Source organism: Bufo gargarizans, chromosome 3 (genome assembly GCF_014858855.1).
Source record: "Bufo gargarizans isolate SCDJY-AF-19 chromosome 3, ASM1485885v1, whole genome shotgun sequence".
Taxonomy (NCBI): Eukaryota; Metazoa; Chordata; class Amphibia; order Anura; family Bufonidae; genus Bufo; species Bufo gargarizans.
The window spans coordinates 120244688-120270590 of record NC_058082.1 but is presented as its reverse complement, the minus strand read 5'-3'; the positions used below and the strand labels follow the sequence as shown (position 1 = coordinate 120270590).

The following is a 25903-nucleotide window of genomic DNA, read 5'->3' as shown; positions in this document are numbered from 1 at the left end:
TGGGAAACATGGCTTCTTTCCTCCAAGAACAGTGACACACTTGTCCACAGGTAGTGTTTGGTATTGTAGCTACCTCAATAGAACTGTAATGCAAGACACAAGCCATGAACTGGTATTTGTTCGTTTTGCTTTTATCAAGAAAACCCTGGTGACACATGTTAGGCTGAGTTCACACTCAGTTATTTGGTCAGTTATTTCCATCAGTTATTGTGAGCCAAAACCAGGTGTGTGTCAAAAACACAGAACAGGAGCAGATCTTTCCATTATACCTTATCTCTGAGTAGGTTTCACTACTGGTTTTAGCTCACAAAAACTGATGGAAATAACTGACCAAATAACTGAAGTGTGAACTCAGTCTTAGTCAATTACTTAGTAGAAGATGAAATCACTTTGGCTGGTTTCGGCTGTCCCATAGTTAGGATGAAGTCTGTGAGAACTGAAGGCAGGTATGAGAACGGTATCAGGATGAATTTACTGTCCCATCCAGCAGAGTAACGTGTCCAGGGATGAACTGCGGTCAGTGCATGCTCCATACAATCTGTAGCAAGAGACAGCTTTGTGGAGCAGAAGGATGCTACGCTGTCAGCATACTCATAGCCTAAAATATAAATACACACAGAATTAGATCACAGCATCAGGTCCAATCATATGCTTACAATATAGAACAACAAATATAGCTAATTAATCTTAATTTTATTTTATTTTTTGCTTTATTTTAATTAGTGCCTTTTTTTTTGTGACAACCCAAAGGTGCACAAATTCATATACAGCAGCTATGCATATTGGCTCCAATCTATCATGAGCAAAGCAGCCAGGTTTATCTTTAGGTCTAGAGCAACCTCCAGCACTCCAGCTGTTGTGAAACTACAACTCCCAGCATGCTCTATTCACTTCTATGGGAGAGGTAAGTTTATTTATCTTGGGTCTGATATGGAGATCTGATATGGGGGTCTGATTTGAGGACCTGATATTTGGGTCTGATTTGAGGTCTGATCTGAAAGGTAAGTGGGTATTTTGTTTGTACTGCCATACATTATAAGGTTGTATTTTTTGTATTGGTGCACAGTATAAGGGGATTTTTTTTGTACTGGCACACATTTGGGGGCATTTTTTACTGGCACCGATTATAAAGAGAATTAATACTACTGGGGGACTATGGGAAACATGATTACTAGTAGGGCACAATGGGGGCATTATTACTATTGGGGGCTCTATTAACAAAATTCTATTGGTGGGACTTTGAGGAGCACTATTACTGTGGGGGGCACCCTGGCACAGTATCGGCTTAGCACAATTATATTTGGGGGACATTATGTTTATACTATTATATAGTAACATAGTTTGTAAGGCTGAAAAAAATACATCTGTCCATCCAGTTCAGCATGTTATCCTGCAAGTTGATCCAGAGGAAGGCAAAAAAATTAAATAAACAACAACCTGTGACGTTAAAGCCAATATTCCTCAGGGGAAAAAAATCCTTCCCAACTCCAATCAGTCATTCACAATAACTCCTTGGATCAACGACCCCTCTCTAGTAACTATAATCTGTAATATTATTACACTCCAGAAATACATCCAGGCCCCTCTTGAACTCTTTTAGGGAATTCACCATCACCACCTTGTAAACGGACGTACCAAGACATACGGACGTCCCGGTGACAGTGAGTGGCAGGAGATCTGTGAGACTGGCAACATGTGGTTTGATCTGACAGGTTTTCCTTGTAGATCAATAGGTGTCTGTGTAAGGTAACAAGAAATAGCTTTTGTGGCACTTTTTTAGTTTTTGTTATTTACAACATTCATGTTAGATCATGTGGTAATTTTATAGAGCAGGTTGTCACGGACGCGGCGATACCTAATATGTATACAATTTTTTTTATTAATGTAAGTTTTATACAATAACTTCATTTTTTAAAACCAAAAAATTGTTTAGTGTCTCCATAGTCTAAGAGCCATAGTTTTTTCAGTTTTTGGGCGATGAGATGACGGTTTGATTGGCACTATTTTGGGGTGCATATGACTTTTTGATCGCTTGCTATTACACTTTTTGTGACGTAAGATGGCAAAAAATGGCTTTTTTTACACCGTTTTTTTTTCTAATATGTATACTTTATTTTTATTTATGTAAGTTTTACACTATGATTTTATTTTTGAAACAAAAAAAATCATGTTTTAGTGTTTCCATAGTCTAAGAGCCATAGTTTTTTCAGTTTTTGAGTAGGGTCTCATTTTTTGCGGGATGAGATGATGGTTTGATTGGTACTATTTTGGCGTACATGCAACTTTTTTTATCACTTTTATTACCTTTTTTGGGAAGTAAGGAGGGCAAAATTTCAATTTTCTCATAGTTTTTTTTTATTTTTATGGCGTTCACCGTGCGGGGAAAGTAACATGACCGTTTTATAGATCAGGTCGTTACAGACGCGGCGATACTTAATATGTGTAGTGTATTTTATTTTTTAAATTTTTATTCAGTGATAAATGTTTGTTTTTTTAATCTTAACTTTTTTCACTTTTTTTTACATTTTTTTGACCCAGACCCACTTGGTCCTTGAAGATCCAGTGGGTCTGATGTCTGTAAAATACAGTACAGAACCCTATAGGGTTCTGTGCTGTATTTTACTTACACTGAACAGATCTATGCTTTTAGCATAGATCTGTTCAGCACCATGGACAGCAGGACGCCTGAGCAGGGTTTTTCGGCGTCATCAACTTTTTACGCTCAAACATTTGGGCCACGGAAGCCTGCCTTTTTCCAGATGAACACGACGAAGGCACGGTGGAAGGAGGAGTGGAGGACAAAAGGGAGGAGAGAGGAGGAGAAGAAGAGGCAGGACGTGGAGCGTCAGGAGTGTGGCTTTGTGGGTTCTGATGGCGTTGCTCCCACTGGGCTTGGTGATGGGAGGCCAGGTGCCTTCTTAAGGTGGTCGTCCCTAGGTGAGTGTTGGGCTTACCGCGACTTATGCGTTGACAGCACAGGCTGCAGATGGCAACACCATTGTCAGCAGCTGACACGTTAAAAAAAGCCCACATTGCGGAGCCATGTGCTGGCGTCCTGGGAGCGCAAGATGTGACTTTGAGTGTGGATGGCTCGCTCCAGATACATTTGCAGTCTGCTTTTTGACTCCTGTGCACTGCGAGTTCTGCATGCTTCTCCTCCCTATCTGCTGCTCCGTCTCTCCCTCTAAACTCCCCTCCTCTTCCTCTCTTGTGGGCACGTGACGTCCATCGACATGCCATCATCGTCACCTTCACCACCACAGACATTAGAGATCTCGGAGAAGGCAGCAACAGCGGGGACCACCCTTCTTGAGCTGATCTGGGTACCGTCGTCAGACCGCTGGGTGGCGGCCGTTGCTACCTCCTCTTCCTCATCCGATGCCAAGAATGGCTGCGCATCGGTAAGGTCTGGTGATGGATGGGAAAATAATTCCTCTGACTCGAGTGGAGGAGCTATGGTGGTGGTGCACACAGCAGAGAGTGAGAAGGGTGCCGATACAGAGGATGAGGAGGGTGCAGAAGCGGAAGGTGAGTTAAATTATTTTTTATTTCTTTTTTAACCCCTCCAGCGCTATTTTACTATGCATTCTGTATTCAGAATGCTATTATTTTCCCTTATAACCATGTTATAAGGGAAAATAATAATGATCGGGTCTCCATCCCGATCGTCTGCTAGCAACCGTGCGTGAAAATCGACCGCATCCGCACTTGCTTGCGATTTTCACGCAACCCCATTCATTTCTATGGGGCCTGCGTTACGTGAAAAACGCACAAAATAGAGCATGCTGCAATTTTCACGCAACGCACAAGTGATGCGTGAAAATCACCGCTCATGTGAACAGCCCCATAGAAATAAATGGGTCGGGATTCTGTGCGGGTGGAATACACGTGGAATACTCGCCCATGTAAAAGGGGCCTATATGTTACATTCTCATGTTGTGTACATTACGTTTATGTGGCACAGTATCAAATGATTTTGAGAAATCAAGATATATGACATCCATTGACTCACTTTGTCAAGTCTAGAACTTACCTCCTCATAGAAACTAATTAAATTAGTTTGACATGACCGACCTCTCATGAAGCCAAGCTGATATGGCGTTATTTGCATTTCATTGAGGTACTCCAAGATAGCATCTCTTAGAAAACCCTTAAACAGTTTACCCATGACAGATGTTACTTACCAGCCTAAAGTTTCCAGGCTCTGTTAATTTTGACCCCTTTTTGAATATTGGCACCACATTTTCTAATCGACAATCCTGTGGAACACTCCCTATCCTTAAATGGGTATATCCATCACAGACAATAAGGGCATATTGCTAGGATATTCCCCCATTGTCTGATAGGTGCGGGTCCCACCTCTGGGACCTGCACCTACAACGAGAACGAATTGGTGAGAGTTGTGGTTGGAGGTTTCCCACCAAGAGCTGCTCCCCGCTGCTTCCTAGCTGTCTTTACATTTAGACCTTTTTCTACCCTGAAACAGGCTTAGAAAATGGTAAATGAGATGGGCCTCCCGTCCTGTCCCTTTCCCCGCCCACACCACGCCAACTTATTTAGACCTGGCATAAGCGTGGAGAAGTCGCAGATTGCAGCGCAACTAGTTGTTGCGTTGCAATCTGCACCTGAAATATGCCTACTATAGGAGTATTTCAGGTTCATAAATGACCCAAATGACCCTCATAGTTTTTTCTTCTTTCTTACCTTTTTATTCCCATAAGGTATGTACCGCTCACAATTAGAGTTTAAGATTGATCACTATTTCTCAGGTGTCCCCCAACCTGCACATCTGTTGTTCCATCAGGTCTATTGGTTAGTACTAAGTCTAGTATGGCCGTCCCTCTAGTCGGGTCCTGAACCAGTTGGGAAAGGTAATTGTCTTTGATTATTGCCAACCTCATTATGATTTGCCGCCTCATATATATCCTTTAGTAGTAGATTTTCTGTAGACTCTGGTAGGTGGCCTATCAGTATTTTATTATTGTTTTTGCTTGCAAGTATTTCTACCCACAGTGACTCCACATGTTCATTTCCCTCACTTATATCTTCTCGGACTGTGGGCTTTAGACAGGACTTTACATAAAAGCAAACCCTTCCCCCTCTCCAGTTTTGACAATCCTTTCTGAACAGATTGTAGCCCTGTACGTTAGCCACCCAATCATAGCTATCATCCAGCCATGTCTCAGTTATTCCTACCATGTCATAGTCCTCCTCACACCTTACTACTTCCAGTTTTATTAGTCAGGCTTCTGCCATTAGTATAAATACAATTAAGAGGGTTTTTAAAAAAATATGTTTTACCCTACACCTTTCCTTCTGAACTGTTCTAGTTCCTCCTTTCATTCCTCCCCAGTTTAATTATCTCCCCCAGGTCATAATGTAATTACCCTACTCCCTCCAGTAACCAATTTAAACACTTCTAGCCATCTTCTCCCCCAACACAGCTGCACATTCCCCATTGAGGTGCAGCCCATCCCTATGATGGAGCCTGTTAACAACAGAAAAGTCGGCCCAGTTCTCCAGGAACCCAAACCCCTCCTTCCTACACCAGTTATCTTGAACCATTTGTTAACCTCCCTAATCTCCCGCTACCTTTCTGGTATAGCTAGTGGAATAGGTAGTATTTTGGAAAATACTACCTTTGAGGTCCTGAACTTGTAACCTAAATCCCTAAAATCATTTTTAAGGACACTTCACCTACCTCTAACTTTGTCATTGGTTCCAATGTGGACCATGACAGCTGGATCTTCACCAGCCCCTCCCAGTAATCTATTAACCTGATCTGCGATATGTTGAACTCGAGCTCCATGAAGACAACACCACGTCGATAATCCTGATCTTTGTGACAGATTGCCCTATCTGTACCCCTAACAATTGAGTCCCTAACTGGAAGAGGAAGTGTCTCGCTGCAGCATTGCTATCCCTGAACTGACATCCCCCTCATCTGCCAACCTTGCCAACTTGTTGGGGTGTGCAAGATCAGGGCTGGCCTCCCTTGCACTCTTCCCTCTACTCTACTGCACTGTTATCCAGCTAGCTATTTAATTTTCCTGATCCTCCATACTATCACCCTCCCCCACATCTACCCTATAAAGCAGGGGTGCACAACCTTTTTTGGTCTGGGGGCCGCATTGTCACATTGCACTATTTCAAGGGGCCGCAAAAAAAAAAAGTTAATCAGCGCTTGTTTGTATCAGCCTATTACACAGGCTAATGCAAAGTGACTGGGAAGGAATGATCGCTACCACAGTCATTCCTTCCTCATTCACTTTAATCGATTATTGGTAACACATTCCTGATTACACGGTGAACTTTTGGGGGTATGATCCTGTGACGAAACCAACCTCGCCACTGGGTGGTGGAGAAGCCTGGCTACCAGCCTCTTACCCCAGGATTATGGGCCCTCTCATCAGCCAGGCTTCCTTTGTTCACAAAGGACTTTTACTAACTTTTGAACCCCTGGTCTAATTTGTGCCATTTTGGGATATGTTAAATGTCTATGTGTACTGTAAAGGGTGGGACATTGTATATTTGAGTAGTGATGTCTGTCCTATTGTCCCCACGTGTGTATTGGCGATTTCCCTTTGTCCTGAGAGATAATTGACTTACTCCTCGGTTGTCTCCAGGACAGAGGACACTGTGTATTCTCCTGCCTGTGATACAATTGCATCAACCCATTGTGCAGGGTAATTGTATCACAGGCAGAGGGGAGGATTTTGTGTGGTAGTATCTGAGTGTATTGTACGTGTTTATTGGTTGTTTTTACAAAACCCAGTGGGTGGTAGCCTTGTTGGAAAATGTGTATAAGTCAATGCTTGTGTGTTCAATAAAGAGTTCCTGTTTTACCCTTCATCATGTTGAGGCTGGTGTTTGGGTAACTGATCGACACTGGGGATTACTATATGCAGAAGATTTGCTATACTCCCCTGGCTATACTATTAGCTCTTGTAAGAGCTGTTCCTGCTCTCTGGATTTAGGAGAGGTTCACCCACTGGAGCCTGGAGCCTTGTCGTAGGTCCAGGGTGGGTAGGAGACAGTGAGAACTCAACCAAGCTTCAGCAGATCGTGGGGTCTGCAGCGCTTGCGGTGTCAAGTGGAGTGCTTGAAGTCCTTGGGAAGCACTAGGAGCATCATTCGACGGAGGTAGCCGGTCGGGGTGCCAGGAGATCCGTTACATTGGTGGCAAGCAATCAACACCAGAAAATGTCTAAATGACTCACAGAAGTGAGCACCCGTGCCAAACCTGCACGCAAAGTCAAACACCAAAGAAGAGAAAAAGCTGGCACAAATAAATAAATATAGACTTTATTGAAGTCTCAACACGAGACCAAATATAATAAAATACAGGTAAAAGACAATACTGTGGTGGGTATAGAACACACAGGAAAAAACCACTAGTATATAGGCATATACATATGAATATCCAGGCTAATGAAATAATGTAGATAGCATAATATATAAATGACCTGAACCGGATATCTAAAAAATTAGGCCAAACTCCGGCTAGCAAAACAGGATGGAGATCCAAAACAGTACAAAAAGTATAAAGTGCAAAGTGCAAACATACATAGTACATGGATCATAAATACTGAGCTAACCACAATGGAGCCATGACATAAGTACCTGAGTGGTGAACCGAATACCCCAATGCACGTTTCGCGTAAAGCTTCTTCAGGGGGAGAAGGTGTGGCAAGCAGTGGGATGGCGTCCTAGTGAGAGGAGAAGCAGCTCGGAGACACCGTTCGTGGATTGACAAAATTGAGGGCAACGCTAGTATCCGTACAGTGCCCCTGGCTACAGCAGCAGGATGGAACCAGCAGTGGCATACGATGAGGAAGACCTGGATGGCCGGGATGCATTAAGGAAAGGCATCTGGTACCAGGCCCTGGGTAATGTACAATACTAGCGAGGTGAGAGTCTCCCCAGTGGAGAGCAGCGATTGCAGAAGCAAGTGGCCCTGCGGATGCCCTTCCTGGGAGAGCAGCCCCTGGAGGAATGGGTGAAGGAACTAGAGCACTGGGTATGGCAGGAGCTATGTTTGGAGGAGGCCTACCAGGCGCTCTGGTGGTATATGGCACAGTATATACCCTGGACAGCTGAGCATGACAAGAGGAGTTTGATGGTCCTGGCTTGTTATGGGAGTCCTTTGCAGAGCCTGACTTCGGGAGCCCTGCACAGTCAAAACTTCAGAACATTTTCTACGAGAGGGAGGCTAGGCAGGATTGGGATGACCCCCACGAGGTAGAGAAAGACCTGGCTCACCTAGCAACCCTGGGGTGGGAACTGGAGCAGGACTGCCGAGATCTCTTCCACTCCATTGAGAGGGCTCAGCGAGAGAGCAGAGTGTCAGACCCAGGTCCAGAGCCCTTCAGCTGGAATGATATAAGGATATTATGGAGGTTTACTGGGAAGACCCGACTGAAGTATCCCCTGCTTCAGTACCAGCTACACAGGTAGGGGGACCTCATAGACTGGTCCTGGGGGAAACCCCATATGGCAGGTGGAGATAGGACTGAGGTCCCTCCACCGGCCCTACAGGGATGCTGGGCAGTCGGCCCAGATCCCCAACGGCAGCCGGAGTTTCAGGGAGTAGGGACAGTCAGTCCTGCTCCCCAGCGGCAGTATGTTTTGCAGGGAGAGGAGAGCATCGTCTTCATCCCCCAGCGGCCGTGTGATGTACAGGGAATTGGGAGCCCAGTCTCCATTCCCCAGCGGCCGTGTGATCTACAGGGAATTGGGAGCCCAGTCTCCATTCCCCAGCGGCAGTGTGATGTACAGGGAATTGGGAGCCCAGTCTCCATTCCCCAGCGGCCGTGTGATCTACAGGGAATTGGGAGCCCAGTCTCCATTCCCCAGCGGCCGTGTAATCTACAAGGAATTGGGAGCACAGTCTCCATCCCCCAGCTGCAGTTTAATGAACCAGGGGGAGACAATATGCCCCACAACAGTGCAGATGGGACCATGGTCTCTGCACTCACAGCACAGGGGGTAGGGACAGTCGGTCCTGTCCGCCAGCAACAGGGCTGTTTAGCCAAAGGGGAGACAGTAGGTCTCTCCCTACAACAGCAGAGCGGTGTATCTAAAGGGGAGACAGTTGGTCTCCCCCTACAACAACCAGGCTACAACCAGACTTCTTCCATGGTAGAGCTGGCACCAGGGCAAAGTACCGCTAGTCTCTGCCCACTCAGCAACCCACCAAGGCAGTCTACCAGTCCCCCACACAGCCATGGTGAGGCACATGGACATGGACAGGTTTATCCCTTGCTCAGGTGTAGTAACTATTTATTGTGGATGGGCTGTACTGCTGTTTCTGTTTTGTGGGTGGGCTGCTGGACTAACAAGGGCACTGACCGGCAGAAGGTCAGATACCCTGTTAGTCTGTTAGAGGCTACCAGCCTCTTGCCCCAGGATTATGGGCCCTCTCATCAGCCAGGCTTCCTTTGTTCACAAAGGACTTTTACTAACTTTTGAACCCCTGGTCTAATTTGTGCCATTTTGGGATATGTTAAATATCTATGTGTACTGTAAAGGGTGGGACATTGTATATTTGAGTAGTGATGTCTGTCCTATTGTCCCCACGTGTGTATTGGCGATTTCCCTTTGTCCTGAGAGATAATTGACTTACTCCTCGGTTGTCTCCAGGACAGAGGACACTGTGTATTCTCCTGCCTGTGATACAATTAACCCTGCACAATGGGTTGATGCAATTGTATCACAGGCAGAGGGGAGGATTTTGTGTGGGAGTGTCTGAGTGTATTGTATGTGTTTATTGGTTGTTTTTACAAAACCCTGTCGGCTGTAACCTTGTTGGAAAATGTGTATAAGTCAATGCTTGTGTGTTCAATAAAGAGTTCCTGTATTACCCTTCATCATGTTGAGGCTGGTGTTTGGGTAACTGATCGATACTGGGGATTGCTATACACTGAAGATTTGCTATACTCCCCTGGCTATACTATTAGCTCTTGTAAAAGCTGTTCCTGCTCTCTGGATTTAGGAGAGGTTCACCCACTGGAGCCTTGTCGTAGGTCCAGGGTGGGTAGGAGACGGTGAGACCTCAACCAAGCTTCGGCGGTTCGTGGGGTCTGCAGCGCTTACTGTATCAAGTGGAGTGCTCGGAGTCCTCGGGAAGCACTAGGAGCATCATTTGACGGAGGTACCCGGTCGGGGTGCCAGGAGATCCGTTACAGATCCCCTCTGCAATGCATTACAATACATCTGTATGGTAATGCATTGCCTGTTCGTGCGAGTCCCCGCCACAGCAGGGCAGGGACTCGATGCGCTCCTTCACACACCGCAAACCACTTCATGGTCAGCACGGATTGCGGCATAGAAGGGGTTAATCCGCCGTCATCTGTTTGTATAGTGATGCCGGCGGATACAGCAGGGGTCCGGCTACCAGAGACTGCCGTTCCCCTGCAGTGATTGGGTGCGCTCCGTACATGCACAACGTTTTCCGTTAAGGGGTTAATAACCAGGCCTGGAAAGGCCTTACTGACCAGTCACTTTTTGGTGATTTAGCACACATGGTTGTAACTTTTTTATTTTTTGGACTACCAAAATAACTTTTGCAGCTTTTTATTACATAACACAGGGCTTTTTAATATATATTTTTTAGTTTTATTAGGGGGAAACAAAAAATATATTTTTTTAAGTCATTTTTATTCAAACTATAGCTCATTATTTAAATATGCAAATTATTATAATTAGTTCCTTATATGTGTTGGATCATTTTATTATACTTTATGTTTAGTTTCACATGAATGGGGTGATAATTCAAATGGTTTTGGATGGTATGGGCATTTTTTTCTTTTATGTATATTACTATTTTTTCATTTTTTTGTTTATTTTTTATATATTTCTGCTACAAAAAGACTTTTTTATTTTGCATTTTCCTTTTTTTGTATTTTATTTATTTTGTATTTTTTTTATCATCGCCTCCTATTATTTATTTTTAAAATATATTTTTGCCACATAATACGACCGTGAACAATTTATATTTTTTATAGTTTTCTTTTGCTTGTATCTTATTTATTTATTTTATTCATTTATATTTTTGCTAAAATGTTCTTTTTTTAAAATATATTTTTCCTTTATTTTTTTATTGTGTTTTATTTTTTTTTACTTTTAAAATATATATTTGCCACATAATTTGTCCCCAAAATGTCCATAAAAGACTTTTGGGGACACAGACTTTTTTTTTTTTTTTTGCACCATTTCCACTGTAACTGGAGCATCCAAAGGAGCTTTAGTTACAGGGAAAGCCAGCCTCATGGTGAGGCTTTATACAAGGCAGAGCTGGTGAGGCTCTGCACACTCCTCTGCTCCTGCACTGAGGAAAAGGGGCCAAAGTTGCACCAGGGCCCATGAGCCCCTATTCCAACCCATTGTGCTCTTTATTCATCTAATGACCTATGATTCTCATTCTTCCTCATTATATTCTCCCACTCCCATTTCCAAAACCTATCCCATGATGCACCCATTTTACAAAAGTGATAATTGTTGTTACAACAGACACAACGGAGGACATTTATCAAATCAGATATGTCAGTTTTATGGCTTAAAAAAGTCAAAATTTTTCAAAATGGTCTATGTTTAAGAGCTAAAAGTGAGATTAGACCTGGACTTTTTCAAAAATCACAAAAAAGTCGCAAGTTATGCCAAGCAACCCCCTGGTGTTCTTTTACACAAATAGGTGTAAACCACATTGCACTCATTACAAACATGTTATTAAGGTGCATCATTTTATAAATGTGGAGCAAGTACAAAAAGCAAAAACAGATTTAAAACTGACACAAAAACAACCACAAATGATAAATGTCCCCCTAAAAGTTCCAAACTGTTTGTCCGTAGTAGATCCAATTTCCATGTAGAGTAGCTGAAATCATTATGCACCTATTGTGTCCCTGGATTAGCAAGATGTATAGGGAATAATTTTGTGATCGTGTCGTTGGCACAGAAACCAGGACACTTCTCCTACAGCATAGAAATCACTAACTGAAGTGAATAACTATATATCAAACTGACTATATATCAAACTTACAGCATTTACATAACCCTCTATTAATTGTTTAAATTATCTGCATAGGAATATTGTGATTTCAATTAGTATCTTCATTAAGACTACATGCACATGAACGTATTTTGTTTCCGTGTCCGTTCCGTTTTTTTTGCTGATAGAATGCGGACCCATTCATTTCAATGGATCTGCAAAACAAAACCAATGACATACGGACATCATCCGTTTTTTTTTGCAAACCGCAAAACACATACGGTCGTGTGCATGTAGCCATATGCCATCAGTTTTTTTTTTTTCGGATCCATTGTAACAATGCCTAAAATGGACAAGAATAGTACATTTTTTTGGGGGGGCTACGGAACAGATATACTGATGTGAACAGCACACGGTGTGCTGTTCTAATTTTTTGCGGACCCATTGATATAAAAAAAACGGAACGGACACGGAAACAAAGTTTGTGTGCATGTAGCCTAAAGGTTATGTTTTAAGAGGCTGGTTCATGCAGTAACAGATTATAATTGTTACATCTGGTGACCTAATTTTTGTAGAGATGCTTATTTTGGAGTGTGACAACTTTTGGTTTGGCAGATGCCTTTTAGCTGCCTAGCTAAAATTTCAACATAAAGTATTTGCGATTGTGAGTTTGGGATCTCGTTGTGGGTCCTCAGGCTCCTCAACCGATCAAAGCTCCTAGTGGTGAGGTTTTTCTGTATTGTTTCATGTGACATACATCCTTGTAGAATATGTTTTTTTTAGCAGTTAGCCACATTGACAAAGACATTAACATTCTGGTTGCTGGTATGTTTGTTGTGGTTGATGCTTTGTTTTACATAAGCATTCATTTGACCACTCATATATTTTATATGAATTAGTTACAGGGGCGGACTTGGAACTTAAAGTGGCCCTAGAAAAAAAAATCCCTAAGTGGCCCCATTTTGTAGGCAGGTCCAAATTAAGAGAGGGCGTGTCAACACAAGTAGGTGGGATCAACAGTACCATAGTGCAAAACACCATCCCATGAGAACCAAATAACACAGTATAGCATATTATACAGCCCCCAAAAGCTGTCCCTCTGTGGTGGCCATCAATAGCTACCATCTTCTGTCCTCCTCCTCCAGTTGTCTATGAAGCAGGGGGCTTAGGCTACTTTCACACTAGGGGCACGGACCTCTGGCAGGCTGTTTCATCGGGTGAACAGCTTGTCGGATCCGTCCTGCAGCTAGTGAACGTGTGCCCCCTGGACTGCCGCTCCGTCGCGAATAATCTGCACTTAGATGGTTTGGGCTGGGCTTGGGTCACGTGCCGCTGGCCACGTCATGTGACTCTCTTGTTCCTGCTATAATAACAGATTGGTCTAGTTACCCTCACCAGCTTTCTTTATATATTGATACCTTGCTTTTTTTTACCTCGGCTTTGTTTTTTACCTCGATCTCGCTACCTCCATTTGTATTTATCGTGACCTCTTGGCTTCCGACCTCGGCTTTGTTAGTGACCTTGCTATTGTGTTTTTCCCTGTGTACTGCGTGACCTCCTGGTTTTTTACTTTTGCTTCCCTGACTCTGTTCATGGTTTTCCCTTTGCTTTTAGGCCTCTGCACATATTTAAGCTAGGGACTGCCGCCCAGTTGTACGTCGTCAAATAGGACGGGTTGTGCAAGTAGGTAGGGACAGAGGTGCGGGTGGAGTCCAGGGCTGCACTCTTTCCTTCCTTCTGTGACAGTAATTTACTGTTGAGAGCTCATTAGGTACTTGGTCAATGGCAGAGAGGAGGACTTGGGTGGGCCCATGGGGCATCGGCCCACCGGGAAATTTCCCTGTAGGGTTTATGGCCAATCTGCCCCTGATTGGTTATTAATTACAGATAGTCTGTCTGCTGAAGATGCTATTTTTTTTTAAAAATGTTTCAAATGGTCCCCTCCGTTGCACCACTATGCCCTCCCTGTATGTTCTGGTGCCCAATATGCTCATTAGTACCATTGATACAGGGAGAAGGAGACCTCAGCTCTCCTCAGTGGGTGTCTCCTTCTCCCTGGCTGTAATGCTGTCCAAGCGCAATGGACAAGCAAGGGAGAAAATGTGCTGTTGCCAAATCTCATGAGAACCGGCTATGTAAGCAAGTATAGAATATTAATTTTGGGGAACAACTTTTTTTTTCTTTTACATTTTTAATAGTTTCTTTAGGGAACTTGAACAAACAATCATTAAATTACTTCTCTCATATCCTCCAAAGCATTTGCATTGGAGTCTGTATAGAAGGGTCTCCATATGAACCTATCTGCGGCATCCTCGGATCATTCAGAAGGATGGAGGCTGCTGCACACACTATTCTGCTCCCCCAATCTCTGCTAGGGAGAGATGTTGCACAGCCAAGGGCATCTGAGGGGTTAAATGTGTACGATCAATGTTATTGTCAATCGCATACATTAGCCCCAGGTGTCTGTTATTTAAAACAGCAGGCACCTGGCAGGTATTGCACTCACTGCGCTCCCGAGCTGGTGCCATCTTTAAAGGGGTTGTCTGGGTTCAGAGCTGAACCCGGAGATACCCATAATTTCACCCAGGCAGCCCCCCTGATGTTAGCATCGGAGCATTTCATGCTCTGATGCTCTCCCTTGTCCTATGCAGGATTGCGCAGGGCAAGGGCTCTTTTATTTACCATAACACACTGCCGGGTGGAGGCTTCCGCCTAGCAGTGTGTTTGGTGACATCATCCACTGGGATGGGATTTAGCGCTGCTCTAGCCGTTTTACAAGCTTGGGCAGCGCTAAAGCCCGCCCATCAGTGCCGGTGATGTGACCAGGCTCACTGTTGGGCAGAAGCCTCCGCCTGGCAGGCCTAAGCAGAGCCCGGTTCGTCACAGGAACTCCAGAAAATGCCTTTGCCCTGCACGAATCAGCGTAGGGCAACGGAGAGCTTTGGAACAGTGGCGTACATAGAGAAATAAGGGCCCAATAGCAAGGTTCAAACTAGGCCCCCCACACAGGACATAAGGGTTTCCGCCTAAACCCTTTACAATGAACCCTGGGCCATTTTTTCCTCTGCCTCGTTTGCTAAAAGTTGTTCCTTTTAGAGGGTAGAGTCCTGACCAGGTTTTCACCCCAGTAGAAGAGGAGATGATCCCAACTGGGCCCCATAGCAGTCGCATGGTCTGCCGCTATGGTAGTTACTCTCCTGGTGGGAATTTGGGAAGGGCTGAAAGGGAATCTGTCACTAGCAACCTCCCTTTAAGCCTTGTTTACTTCATCACATTTGAAATGCTTTGGAATCCTTAGTGCTCACTGATACACTGGTAAGAAAACTATTTGGCTATGCCTTTGTGAAGCCCTAGGGTGTTATGGTGTATGGGCTCTTTCACACTTGCGGCAGGACGGATCCGGCAGGCTGGTCTCCCTGTCGGATCCGTCCTTCCGCTGTTTCGCCGAGCCGCCGGACCGCCGCTCCATCCCCATTGACTATAATGGGGATGGGGGCTGAGCTCCGGCCCAGCACGGCGGTGCACGGTGAAAGCCGCCGGACTAAAAAGTCAGACATGCAGGACTTTTTAGTCCGGCGGCTTTCGTCGTGCTGCGCCGGAGCTCAGCCCCCGTCCCCATTATAGTCAATGGGGACGGAGTGGCGGTCCGGCGGCTCGGCGAAACAGCGGAAGGATGGATCCAACAGGGAGACCAGCCTGCCGGATCCGTCCTGCCGCAAGTGTGAAAGAGCCCTATGTCTGTTCTTCAAATACCAACAAAGTCACACAAGAAGATTAGTTCAATTACAGTAAACATACTCACTTTTCTTGAAATACTCTACTCCATAACTTTTCTTGACTTCTTCTGATGCTTGCTCCCATGTGAGTTTAACATTTTGCATTTGTAACTCTGGATTTGTTACCTCGGTTTTGAAAAAGCCAGGCTCAATTATAGAAACCTTCACTCCAAATGGAAGCATTTCTCGTCTGAAAAACAGGGGAAATATAAATATGTAGGGGTAGATTTATTAGAACCAATGGAAAGGAAAACTGGCCTAATGCCCATAGCAACGAATCAGGTTCATCTTTCATTTTTAGAGCTTGAGTCATTTGGAAATTTAAAGGTGGAATCTGTTGTTTTTTTTCCACCCTCTAAATCTCTGTGGGTGACAATTAAGTGAGGTGCAAGGGACTATTTGCAAATGAGCGTTAGTCTACTTCCTGGTCTTTGTATTGTGAGTATGCAGATAGATCTCATGGTACAGTGAGTGAACATTTGGCTGGTCTCACGTGAATTATATGCTTTTATACATCTATGCTTGTGAGTATAATAAATATTTATACGGCAGAATTGCCTACAGGACTTCACTATGGAGCACACTTCCTTTGCGCGGTGACTAAAGGGTGCAAACTACAAGAGCAACAGAAAAAACTAACACTGATTGATGTGCCTGCATTTTCTTCTACGCTTGTGAGTACAATTCTTTGCAAGTGTGTGTGAATACTGACCACAATACTTCACTATTAGTGCTGTTTTTGGCATTCCACAGGGCTCTTAATGTTGAGAAGGCATCTGTGGGAATTGATGTTTTACCCGTGTGTATAAAGTTGGATGGCTCTGGAAGAAAGTGGTTACTGGTAGGGATCCCGCGGTCAACTGAAAAAAATACAGTGAGTTATCCAAATTCCCCAAATGTTCCTTTTACAACTCGTACAGCCTGTGGCTGCTTTTCAGGCACTGTCAGTAAGGCTACTTTCACACAAGCGTTGTTAGAATCCGGCAAACCGTATGCAAATGGATAGCTTTTCTTTCCGGATCCGTTAGATGGATCCGGTGATATAACGGATCCATCTTATCCGGTTTCAAACGGAATAACGGATCCAATATTTAATTTTTTTCAAAAGCGAAACTAGCTCCTCTTATATACCGGCGCAGGCCTGAAAACCGGATCCGGAGATGCGGCAATTTTCCAGAACAAGCAAGTGTGGTATTGTTCTGGGATTTTGGCTGGAAAAAATACTGCAGCAAGCCGCGGTATTTTGTGCGGTCACATACCGTACAAGGGACGGAACGTAAGACATCCTGATGCATACTGAACGGGTTGCTTTCCATTCAGAATGCATTAGGACAAAACTGATTCATTTTTTCCGGTATTGAGACCCTTTACCGGATTTCAATATCGGAAAAGAATAACACTAGTGTAAAAGTACCCTAAGATGCAATAAAAATATATTTGTACCGTGTTTGACAGTAAATAGAAAAATGAGATTCCTTATTAGTTGATACCTTTTAATGGCTAACTGAAAAGATAATGAAAAATGTACAAGCTTTCAACGTTAGCTATTAAAATATATCAACTAATAAGGAATCACATTTTCAAGAGAGAACAATTCAAGAGACTTTATCGCAATTGTATGGTCATCAGTGACCATAAAATACAAAGTCGTCATTCATGAGCGGTTTGTAGAAAAAGTATATCTAGAAAAGGTTTTGACCATCTGTTGTAAAAATATAGCGGAAAGTGGAAGATTGGGGGAAAAAAGGGCGAACAAAATGTAAAGGATTTCTGTTTCGCCTTTCTTACCCAATATAATATGAGTGTCGGGTTTTATGAAAAAGGCCATTAAGAAAAATTGGGTGGTTTAAAAAAATTACCAAATTTTGGGAGAGGATATTTTGGATCAACCAGAACCTGTGCCCAGAACCTGTGCCAGCATCTGGTGCATAGTTTCATTCCAACCGAAAACGTTAAAAGGAAAGGGAACAAATTCACATGGTGCGGCTTTTGCCTCCCGTGTAAAAACAGGGTCAAAGGAAATGGAATCAGAGGTGTACAAGCAATTCACTCAAATAAAAAAGATTGGATTTTAAAATAAAGGGGGAAATTACGTGTGAATGTACAGGGGTTGTCTATCTATTGGAGTGCCCTTGTGGCACTGGCTTTAAGTTGCGACCCCTTAAAATGTGAGAGTGGGGAAAGTGCAGGTGCAGTTTTTGTTGTACCTATCATGTGAACAGCACCCAGTGGATAGAAAGTATTTGGTGTGCTATTTAATGTTGAAAGGATTAGCTTGTAGGTGAGGAGGGTGCGGTCCCTGGTCTCTGGAGTATAGCATGCAAACAGATCTCCTTGAGCGAACAAGAGAGGGAGGGATAGCTATCTCTTGTGAATAAAAGATGTGTAATTTTCTACTGGTCAGAGTGAACAATGTGATCGGAGTAGTGGTAAATGGGAGTTTGTAGCTTTGAACGAGATAATACATTTTTCACTTTTTAGAACTTTGATGGATAAATTATGCGTATTGAGAGTGAGTTTTTTTATTTTTTTTATTTTCCAAAGTACAAAAAGACAAATACATTAATAATCATGAACCGTCCAAAAGACCCATGTTACAAAACGATATCATATGTTAACATTCTCCCTTTGGATTAACATTCACATTAAACTTTAACCCCAAATACCGGAACCCACCCCATTGAGAAGAGAGAGAGGAAAAAAAAAAACATGTTAACTCAGGCTTCTCGGCCCTGATTCAACCATTTCTTCCAAATATTATCTATTTTTCTCTGTCTGTCACTCAATCTCTCTGTAACCTGTTCCATTCTGATCAGATTAAGCACAGCTTCCTGCCACTGTCCTACTGTAGGGGGATCTTTATTTATCCATTTCCGAAGTATCAACAATCTGGCCTGGAATAATACTTTAGTGAATTTATATATTCTATTTGATTGTTCTTTTCTGTATTTATTTAAATTAACTGATATCCTAACTGCATTTTTTAGCTGGAGATATTTAAAGCTATCTTTTTGAGGGATCCCAAACTCCATTGTCAAAGAAGAGAAGTCCTTCAAGTTATCCCCCTCAAATATTTGCGCTAAATATTTTCCCCCCTTTTTTCCCCAATCTATATAGGATTTGATCTTTTGCACTTCCTTTAGGTTTACATTTTTCCAAATAGGTGTGTAGTGCAGATACCCCTTAATATCCATAATTTTTTTAAGTTCCACCCATGTGTTTCCCATTAAATTCATTATATTATTTCCTGTGCTATTTTTCCCCAATGTTCCTGACTCCAAAATCTCTAAATAGTTTGTGTCCCCAATCCACCCGATTTTTGTTAACTCCTCCCTCCCCACCATTCCTTTTAATGTTCCATTTATCTGAATATATTGTGTTATTAAATAATAAAAAAAACAATTTGGAACGGCTAAACCACCATCTCTTACTGGAAGCTGAAGAACCTCTCTCCTTAGCCTGGGAGTATTACCTTTCCAGATAAACTCCCCCATTAAACTATCTAACAACCTAAAGAGTTTTTTCGACAACCACATTGGGGAGTTTTGTAGGACATATAATATTTTTGGAGTGTGAATTTATAAATATGAAATTAATTGTTTTTAGAGAAATTGTTTTATATGGATACTGGATGGGGGGAGATGGGGATATGGTTTTGAAGATATAAAAAGACGGTGGAGCCCCTAAAGAAGGTGGAGTATTCGCCCCTGACGAAGCATAAGTGAAACCTGGGTCGGGCAGGAATACGAGGGTGATTCTATTGTTGATGAGCTTTTAACTTTATCACGTTTGTGAGTATAAATAAAACCCTTTATATGCGACTCTATCGATGGTGCTTCACTATCTATGTGCCTTTCTGATACTTCACAGAGTAACTTACCCAGAGGGACACTGTCTCGTGTGAAGATTGATGTTCCTTTTCCTGGCTCTGCAACATACCTATGACCTGAACATAGGAGGAATCCTTCCTGAAAATTGAGAAGCAGAGCGGTCCTACACAACGTATATAGAAGCAGGGAGTGACTGGAGCCTGAGGATGTTTGGGGACTGATTTGCTGCCATGTGAGACAGTGATAGACAACAAATCACAGTAGTATTTATAGGGTTAGAAAAGTATCAATATAATGTATCACAGAGAAAAATGACTTTTCATATAAAACATAACTTTTACATGTGAGACAGTGATAGAGAGCATCGTGAGTCTGAGACTGTTGTCCAGGGGAGCCAGAGACAATGTATTATGTCAAGAGCATAATAGCAGTCCATAAGAAAGTTCATCATTTTATTGAGGACTGGTTTCCCTGTGGATGGTTGGTAGGTAATTCCTAAGAAAGATAGCAGTCACCAGAACCCTTAGGCCTCTTTCAGACGGGCGTTGCGGGAAAATGTGCGGGTGCGTTGCGGGAACACCCGCAATTTTTCTGCGCGAGTGCAAAACATTGTAATGCGTTTTGCACTCGCACGATAAAAATCGCGCATGTTTGGTACCCAAACCCAAACTTCTTCACAGAAGTTCGGGCTTGGGATTGATTTTCTGAAGATTGTATTATTTTCCTTATAACATGGTTATAAGGGAAAATAATAGCATTCTGAATACAGAATGCATCGTAAAATAGCGCTGGAGGGGTTAAAGAAAAATAAAAAATTATTTAACTCACCTTAATCCACTTGCTCGCGTAGCCGGCATCTCCTTCTGTCTTGATCTTAGCTGTCTGCAGCAACAGGACCTTGGTGACGTCACTCCAGTCATCACATGATCCATCACATGATCTTTTACCATGGTGATGGATCATGTTTTGGATCATGTGATGACCGGAGTGACGTCACCACAGGTCCTGTTGCTGCAGACAGCTAAGATCAAGACAGAAGGAGATGCCGGCTACGCGAGCAAGTGGATTAAGGTGAGTTAAATTCTTTTTTATTTTTTTTAACCCCTCCAGCGCTATTTTACTATGCATTCTGTATTCAGAATGCTATTATTTTCCCTTATAACCATGTTATAAGGGAAAATAATAATGATCGGGTCTCCATCCCGATCGTCTCCTAGCAACCGTGCGTGAAAATCGCACCGCATCCTCACTTGCTTGCGGATGCTTGCGATTTTCACGCAACCCCATTCCTTTCTATGGGGCCTGCGTTAAGTGAAAAAAACGCATAAAATAGAGCATGCCGCGATTTTCACGCAACGCACAAGTGAACAGCCTCATAGAAATGAATGGGTCGGTATTCAGTGCGGTTGCAATTCGTTCAACTCGCGCATCGCATCTGTGCGGAATACTCGCCCGTGCGAAAGCGGCCTTAGGCCTCTTTCAGATGGGCGTTGCGGGAAAATGTGCGGGTGCGTTGCGGGAACACCCGCGATTTTTCCGCGCGAGTGCAAAACATTGTAATGCGTTTTGCACTCGCGTGAGAAAAATCGCGCATGTTGGTACCCAAACCCGAACTTCTTCACAGAAGTTCGGGTCTGGGATCGGTGTTCTGTAGACTGTATTATTTTCCCTTATAACATGGTTTAAGGGAAAATAATAGCATTCTGAATACAGAATGCATAGTGCAATAGGGATGGAGGGGTTTAAAAAAATAAATAAATTTTTTTTAACTCACCTTAGTCCACTTGATCGCGTAGCCCGGCATCTCTTCTGTCTCCTTTGCTGAACAGGACCTGTGGTGAGCATTCATTTCAGGAACAGGACCTGTGGTGACGTCACTCCGGTCATCACATGATCCATCACCATGGTAAAAGATCATGTGATGGAACATGTGATGACCGGAGTGACGTCACCACAGGTCCTGTTCAGCAAAGGAGACAGAGGTGGACTAAGGTGAATTAAATTCTTTTTTATTTTTTTTAACCCCTCCAGCGCTATTGTACTATGCATTCTATATTCAGAATGCTATTATTTTCCCTTATACCATGTTATAAGGGAAAATAATAATGATCGGGTCTCCATCCCGATCGTCTCCTAGCAACCATGCGTGACAATCGCACCGCATCCGCACTTGCTTGCGGATGCTTGCGATTTTCACGCAACCCCATTCATTTCTATGGGGCCTGGTTACGTGAAAAACGCACAAAATAGAGCATGCTGCGATTTTCACGCAACGCATAAGTGATGCGTGAAAATCACCGCTCATGTAAACAGCCCTATAGAAATGAATGGGTCGGTATTCAGTGCGGGTGAGATGCGTTCAACTCATGCATCGCATCCGCGCGGAATACTTGCCTGTGTGAAAGGGGCCTTAGAGAACCATGACATCCATATGCAAGGGCTTAGATTAAACTCAGGATAGATAAGAAAGAGGCTTAACACACAACTGTAGTAGAGTGTGAAAGATTTAACACAGAAAAGGATCGAGTAGGCTGCATTGTACTGTTACAGGCAAGATGTACAAGCCAAATGATAGGGCGTTATTAATAATAACCAATTGCAAATCTGTTTTGTTTGTAAAAATGTGTTCAAAGGCGTCCACAACCTTCAACTGATTTATTGGCATCACTAATCTATAGGTGTCAGTCCTATTATTGTGATATATGTATCTACAATGACAAAGAAAATAGTCCTTAAAGGGCTTCTGTCACCCCCCCCCCCCCCCCAAAAGTCATTTTTCATTTTTGGGCTAACTAGAATCCTTATAGTGCGATTATTCAATATATAGTGCTCTTATATTTTTCTGTGGTTTTGTTTCTTTAAAAATGGCACTTTTATAATATGTTAATTACCTGGCTACCAGCAAGTAGGGAGGTTGCTTGCTGGTAGCCGCCGCATCCTCCTTTAAAAAAAATTGTCAAAAGATAGTCTCCTAGCAACCGTGCGTGAAAATCGCACCGCATCCGCACTTGCTTGTGATTTTCACGCAGCCCCAATTACTTCTATGGGGCCTGCATTGCGTGAAAAATGCTCAAAATAGAGCTTGCTGCGATTTTCACGCAGCGCACAAGTGATGCGTGAAAATCACCGCTCATGTGAACAGCCCCATAGAAATGAACGGGTCCGGATTCAGTGCGGGTGCAATGCGTTCAACTCACATCGCATCTTTGCGGAAAACTCGCCCGTGTGAAAGGGGCCTAACAGAAAGAAAATAAGAAAGAACTGCATGGACAGCCCATTACAGAAGATAGCAGCAATAAAGGGAAAAGAAATACAAAATTACAGCTACCTTCATAAATGATTATTTTATAGGATATTAATGCAGATCCCTTTAAAAGAAGATACATACCGAAGACTGTTAGAAAAGGATTCTACTCCAAACTTTGATATGCAGTATCCTCCACCACAGATACTTATTCTGCCAGCCACACTGCCTACATTCACAACACGGCCTTGTGCTTTCCGTATCATTGGCAACATATTAAGTGTCACGTCAATAACTCCTATCAGATTTACTTTCAGAATCTTCAAGAAGTCATCTGTAGTCAACCATTCATTAATACCTCCTGGAACACCAATGCCTGCATTGTTCACCAGACCCCAAAGACCTGAAAAGAAAAAGTTAGACAATTGCATTAAAGTGGTATTCCCATCACAAACCATGGGGGAATATCGCTAGGATATGCCCTCATTGTCTGATAGGTGTGGGTCCCACCTCCAGCCACCGCCAAGCGCTCTTCCCATACAAGTGAATGGGAGCACACCTCTCCTATTCATTTCTATGAGGGCGACGGAATTAGCCGAGCCAACACCGCTCCTTTCTCGGTGTAGGTGCGGGTCCCAGAGATCTTAGTGATATGCCCTTATTGTCTGTAATGGGAAAACCCCTTTAAGTTACATGTTTTAAATCAATTCTAAAATGAAACAGAAAAAAATAATGTTAAAGTGAACATGTCATCTTGCTGTGTAATCTGTGGTGCTTACAGAGCAGATTGATATTTAGTTTTGTGCAAGGTCCTACTGAGTGATTGATAACCTCCCCATATCAGTGTACATAAAGAAATAACTGTCAATCACTAAGTAGTATCGTCCACTAGACTCCTAAACCCAAAATTAGTAGATATTTAAATGAATACATTACAAGATATATATATATATATATAGAGAGAGAGAGAGAGAGACTGACTCCAGGTTGTTCCGGACGCAACAATATCACATATGTCTATTTTCTTTGTTAATTTGTTTCAGTTTATATATATATATATATATAGAAAAAGAAAAACCACAGGCGGCACCACCTGGCGTACAAAGTGGGTGCAAAGTCCAAGTATGGTAGCAGGTGCTTACCCAGTCGTAGAGTTGAAAAAATCGGACTGCACTCCAAACGTATCCTCAAACAATGTGTGTTTATTCACCCATATATGGCAAAGCGACGTTTCGGCTCAAACTGAGCCTTTCTCAAGCATTGGTGAACAGTTAATGACAAGTATATAAAGGTGTATCACAATACAATCAATAAAATTACATAATTGATACTTTACAAATAATGCCTATAGGCGATATACAAATGTGCAAGAAAACGGAACATTCATATTACATAAGGTGACTAGTGCTTAGAATATTAACAAAATATCATATAATGTCATATTACACATAGTAAAACCGAAAGATACATAATTGATTGCACCTGCAGCTTATCACCATCTCATTTATATATAAACTTGGGTGGTAACCATGTGCAACACCTTAAGTATAGATGAATAGAAACCTGATAGAGGGATGGGGCCCACGTATACCGTAGCGCCGATCGGCGCGTCCTGTGAGATCCAGTGCGCATGTCCCAGCCTACCACCGTCATCCACAGGAGACACATGCGAACACTGATGACATCAGCAGCATTCCGGTGTCGCCCGTCGATGACTATGGACAGTCAAGCATGCGCAATACCGTTGTCATCAACCAGCAGCCATGTTGCTCAAGGGAATCCTCTATGGGCAATTATTTGTTTCTTTTTATTTTTATTATTATTTAATACGGGGCCGAGAAACGTTCTATAAGATCAGTTGCTATGGTTGCTTACCACTCTATTACAGGGGGGCTATGTCACCATCCTTTTCAAGATGATAGACATAGCACCATTGTTCCCACAAACACCCTCGGCATGTCAGTGCCGTCGGCCCTATGGGATCTTGCCCTGCTTCACTTTGCAACTGTGAGGGAGCTCCTCATAATAGTAGAACGATGTCCATTACTGACAATCCCGGACCACGTAGAGGATAACCGAATCGCTCTCCCTTAGATTATAACTAGATGGGACATACGTCTGGACCACACAGAAAAAAATATATATATCTGATTCAACAGAATAATGTTGCTTGGGCTCATCATCCACTCGCAGGTTCATCCATCTTCCAAAGTATCATCGGCATAGATATGTCTAAAAAGACAGTAAAAAAGTGTTAATTAAAGTGTCTAACAAAGATGTGTATAAATGCATTTCTTATTTTTGTTTTTTCTTTTTTATATAAAACCAATGAATCAGTCTTACACGGAAGATACTACAGAGCGCACACAAGTGTTATCCGAGGTGTTGCACATGGTTACCACCCAAGTTTATATATAAATGAGATGGTGATAAGCTGCAGGTGCAATCAATTATGTATCTTTCGGTTTTACTATGTGTAATATGACATTATATGATATTTTGTTAATATTCTAAGCACTAGTCACCTTATGTAATATGAATGTTCCGTTTTCTTGCACATTTGTATATCGCCTATAGGCATTATTTGTAAAGTATCAATTATGTAATTTTATTGATTGTATTGTGATACACCTTTATATACTTGTCATTAACTGTTCACCAATGCTTGAGAAAGGCTCAGTTTGAGCCGAAACGTCGCTTTGCCATATATGGGTGAATAAACACACATTGTTTGAGGATACGTTTGGAGTGCAGTCCGATTTTTTCAACTCTACGACTGGGTAAGCACCTGCTACCATACTTGGACTTTGCACCCACTTTGTACGCCAGGTGGTGCCGCCTGTGGTTTTTCTTTTTCTATCATCAAGTGTTACTGGCAGAGCACACCAATATCCATTACGAACTTTATTATTACAAAGACTGTTTTGTTGGTTTTCCAACATGTCACAATTTGACGCACCCAGTGGCTATGTCTTTACACAGGAGGATGCAGATCGTATCATTGGTGGTATTGAGGGAGATGCTGCTTTCCTCACCACCCCATCGCTAAGGGAACTCAAGAGAA

The 25903-nt window shown here is 42.8% G+C and overlaps 1 protein-coding gene across 1 annotated transcript; it reads right to left on the bottom strand.

Annotated features, from left to right (window-relative positions):
* Positions 1 to 365: 365 nt before the first annotated feature.
* LOC122931428 (retinol dehydrogenase 7-like) lies at positions 366 to 25038 on the bottom strand. The gene is made up of 4 exons (XM_044285502.1): positions 24891 to 25038; positions 22984 to 23242; positions 15792 to 15955; positions 366 to 598 (listed from the first exon to the last, which is right to left on the bottom strand). The coding sequence occupies exons 1-4, from the start codon at positions 25036 to 25038 to the stop codon at positions 366 to 368; spliced, it is 804 nt and encodes a 267-aa protein (XP_044141437.1).
* Positions 25039 to 25903: the final 865 nt, after the last annotated feature.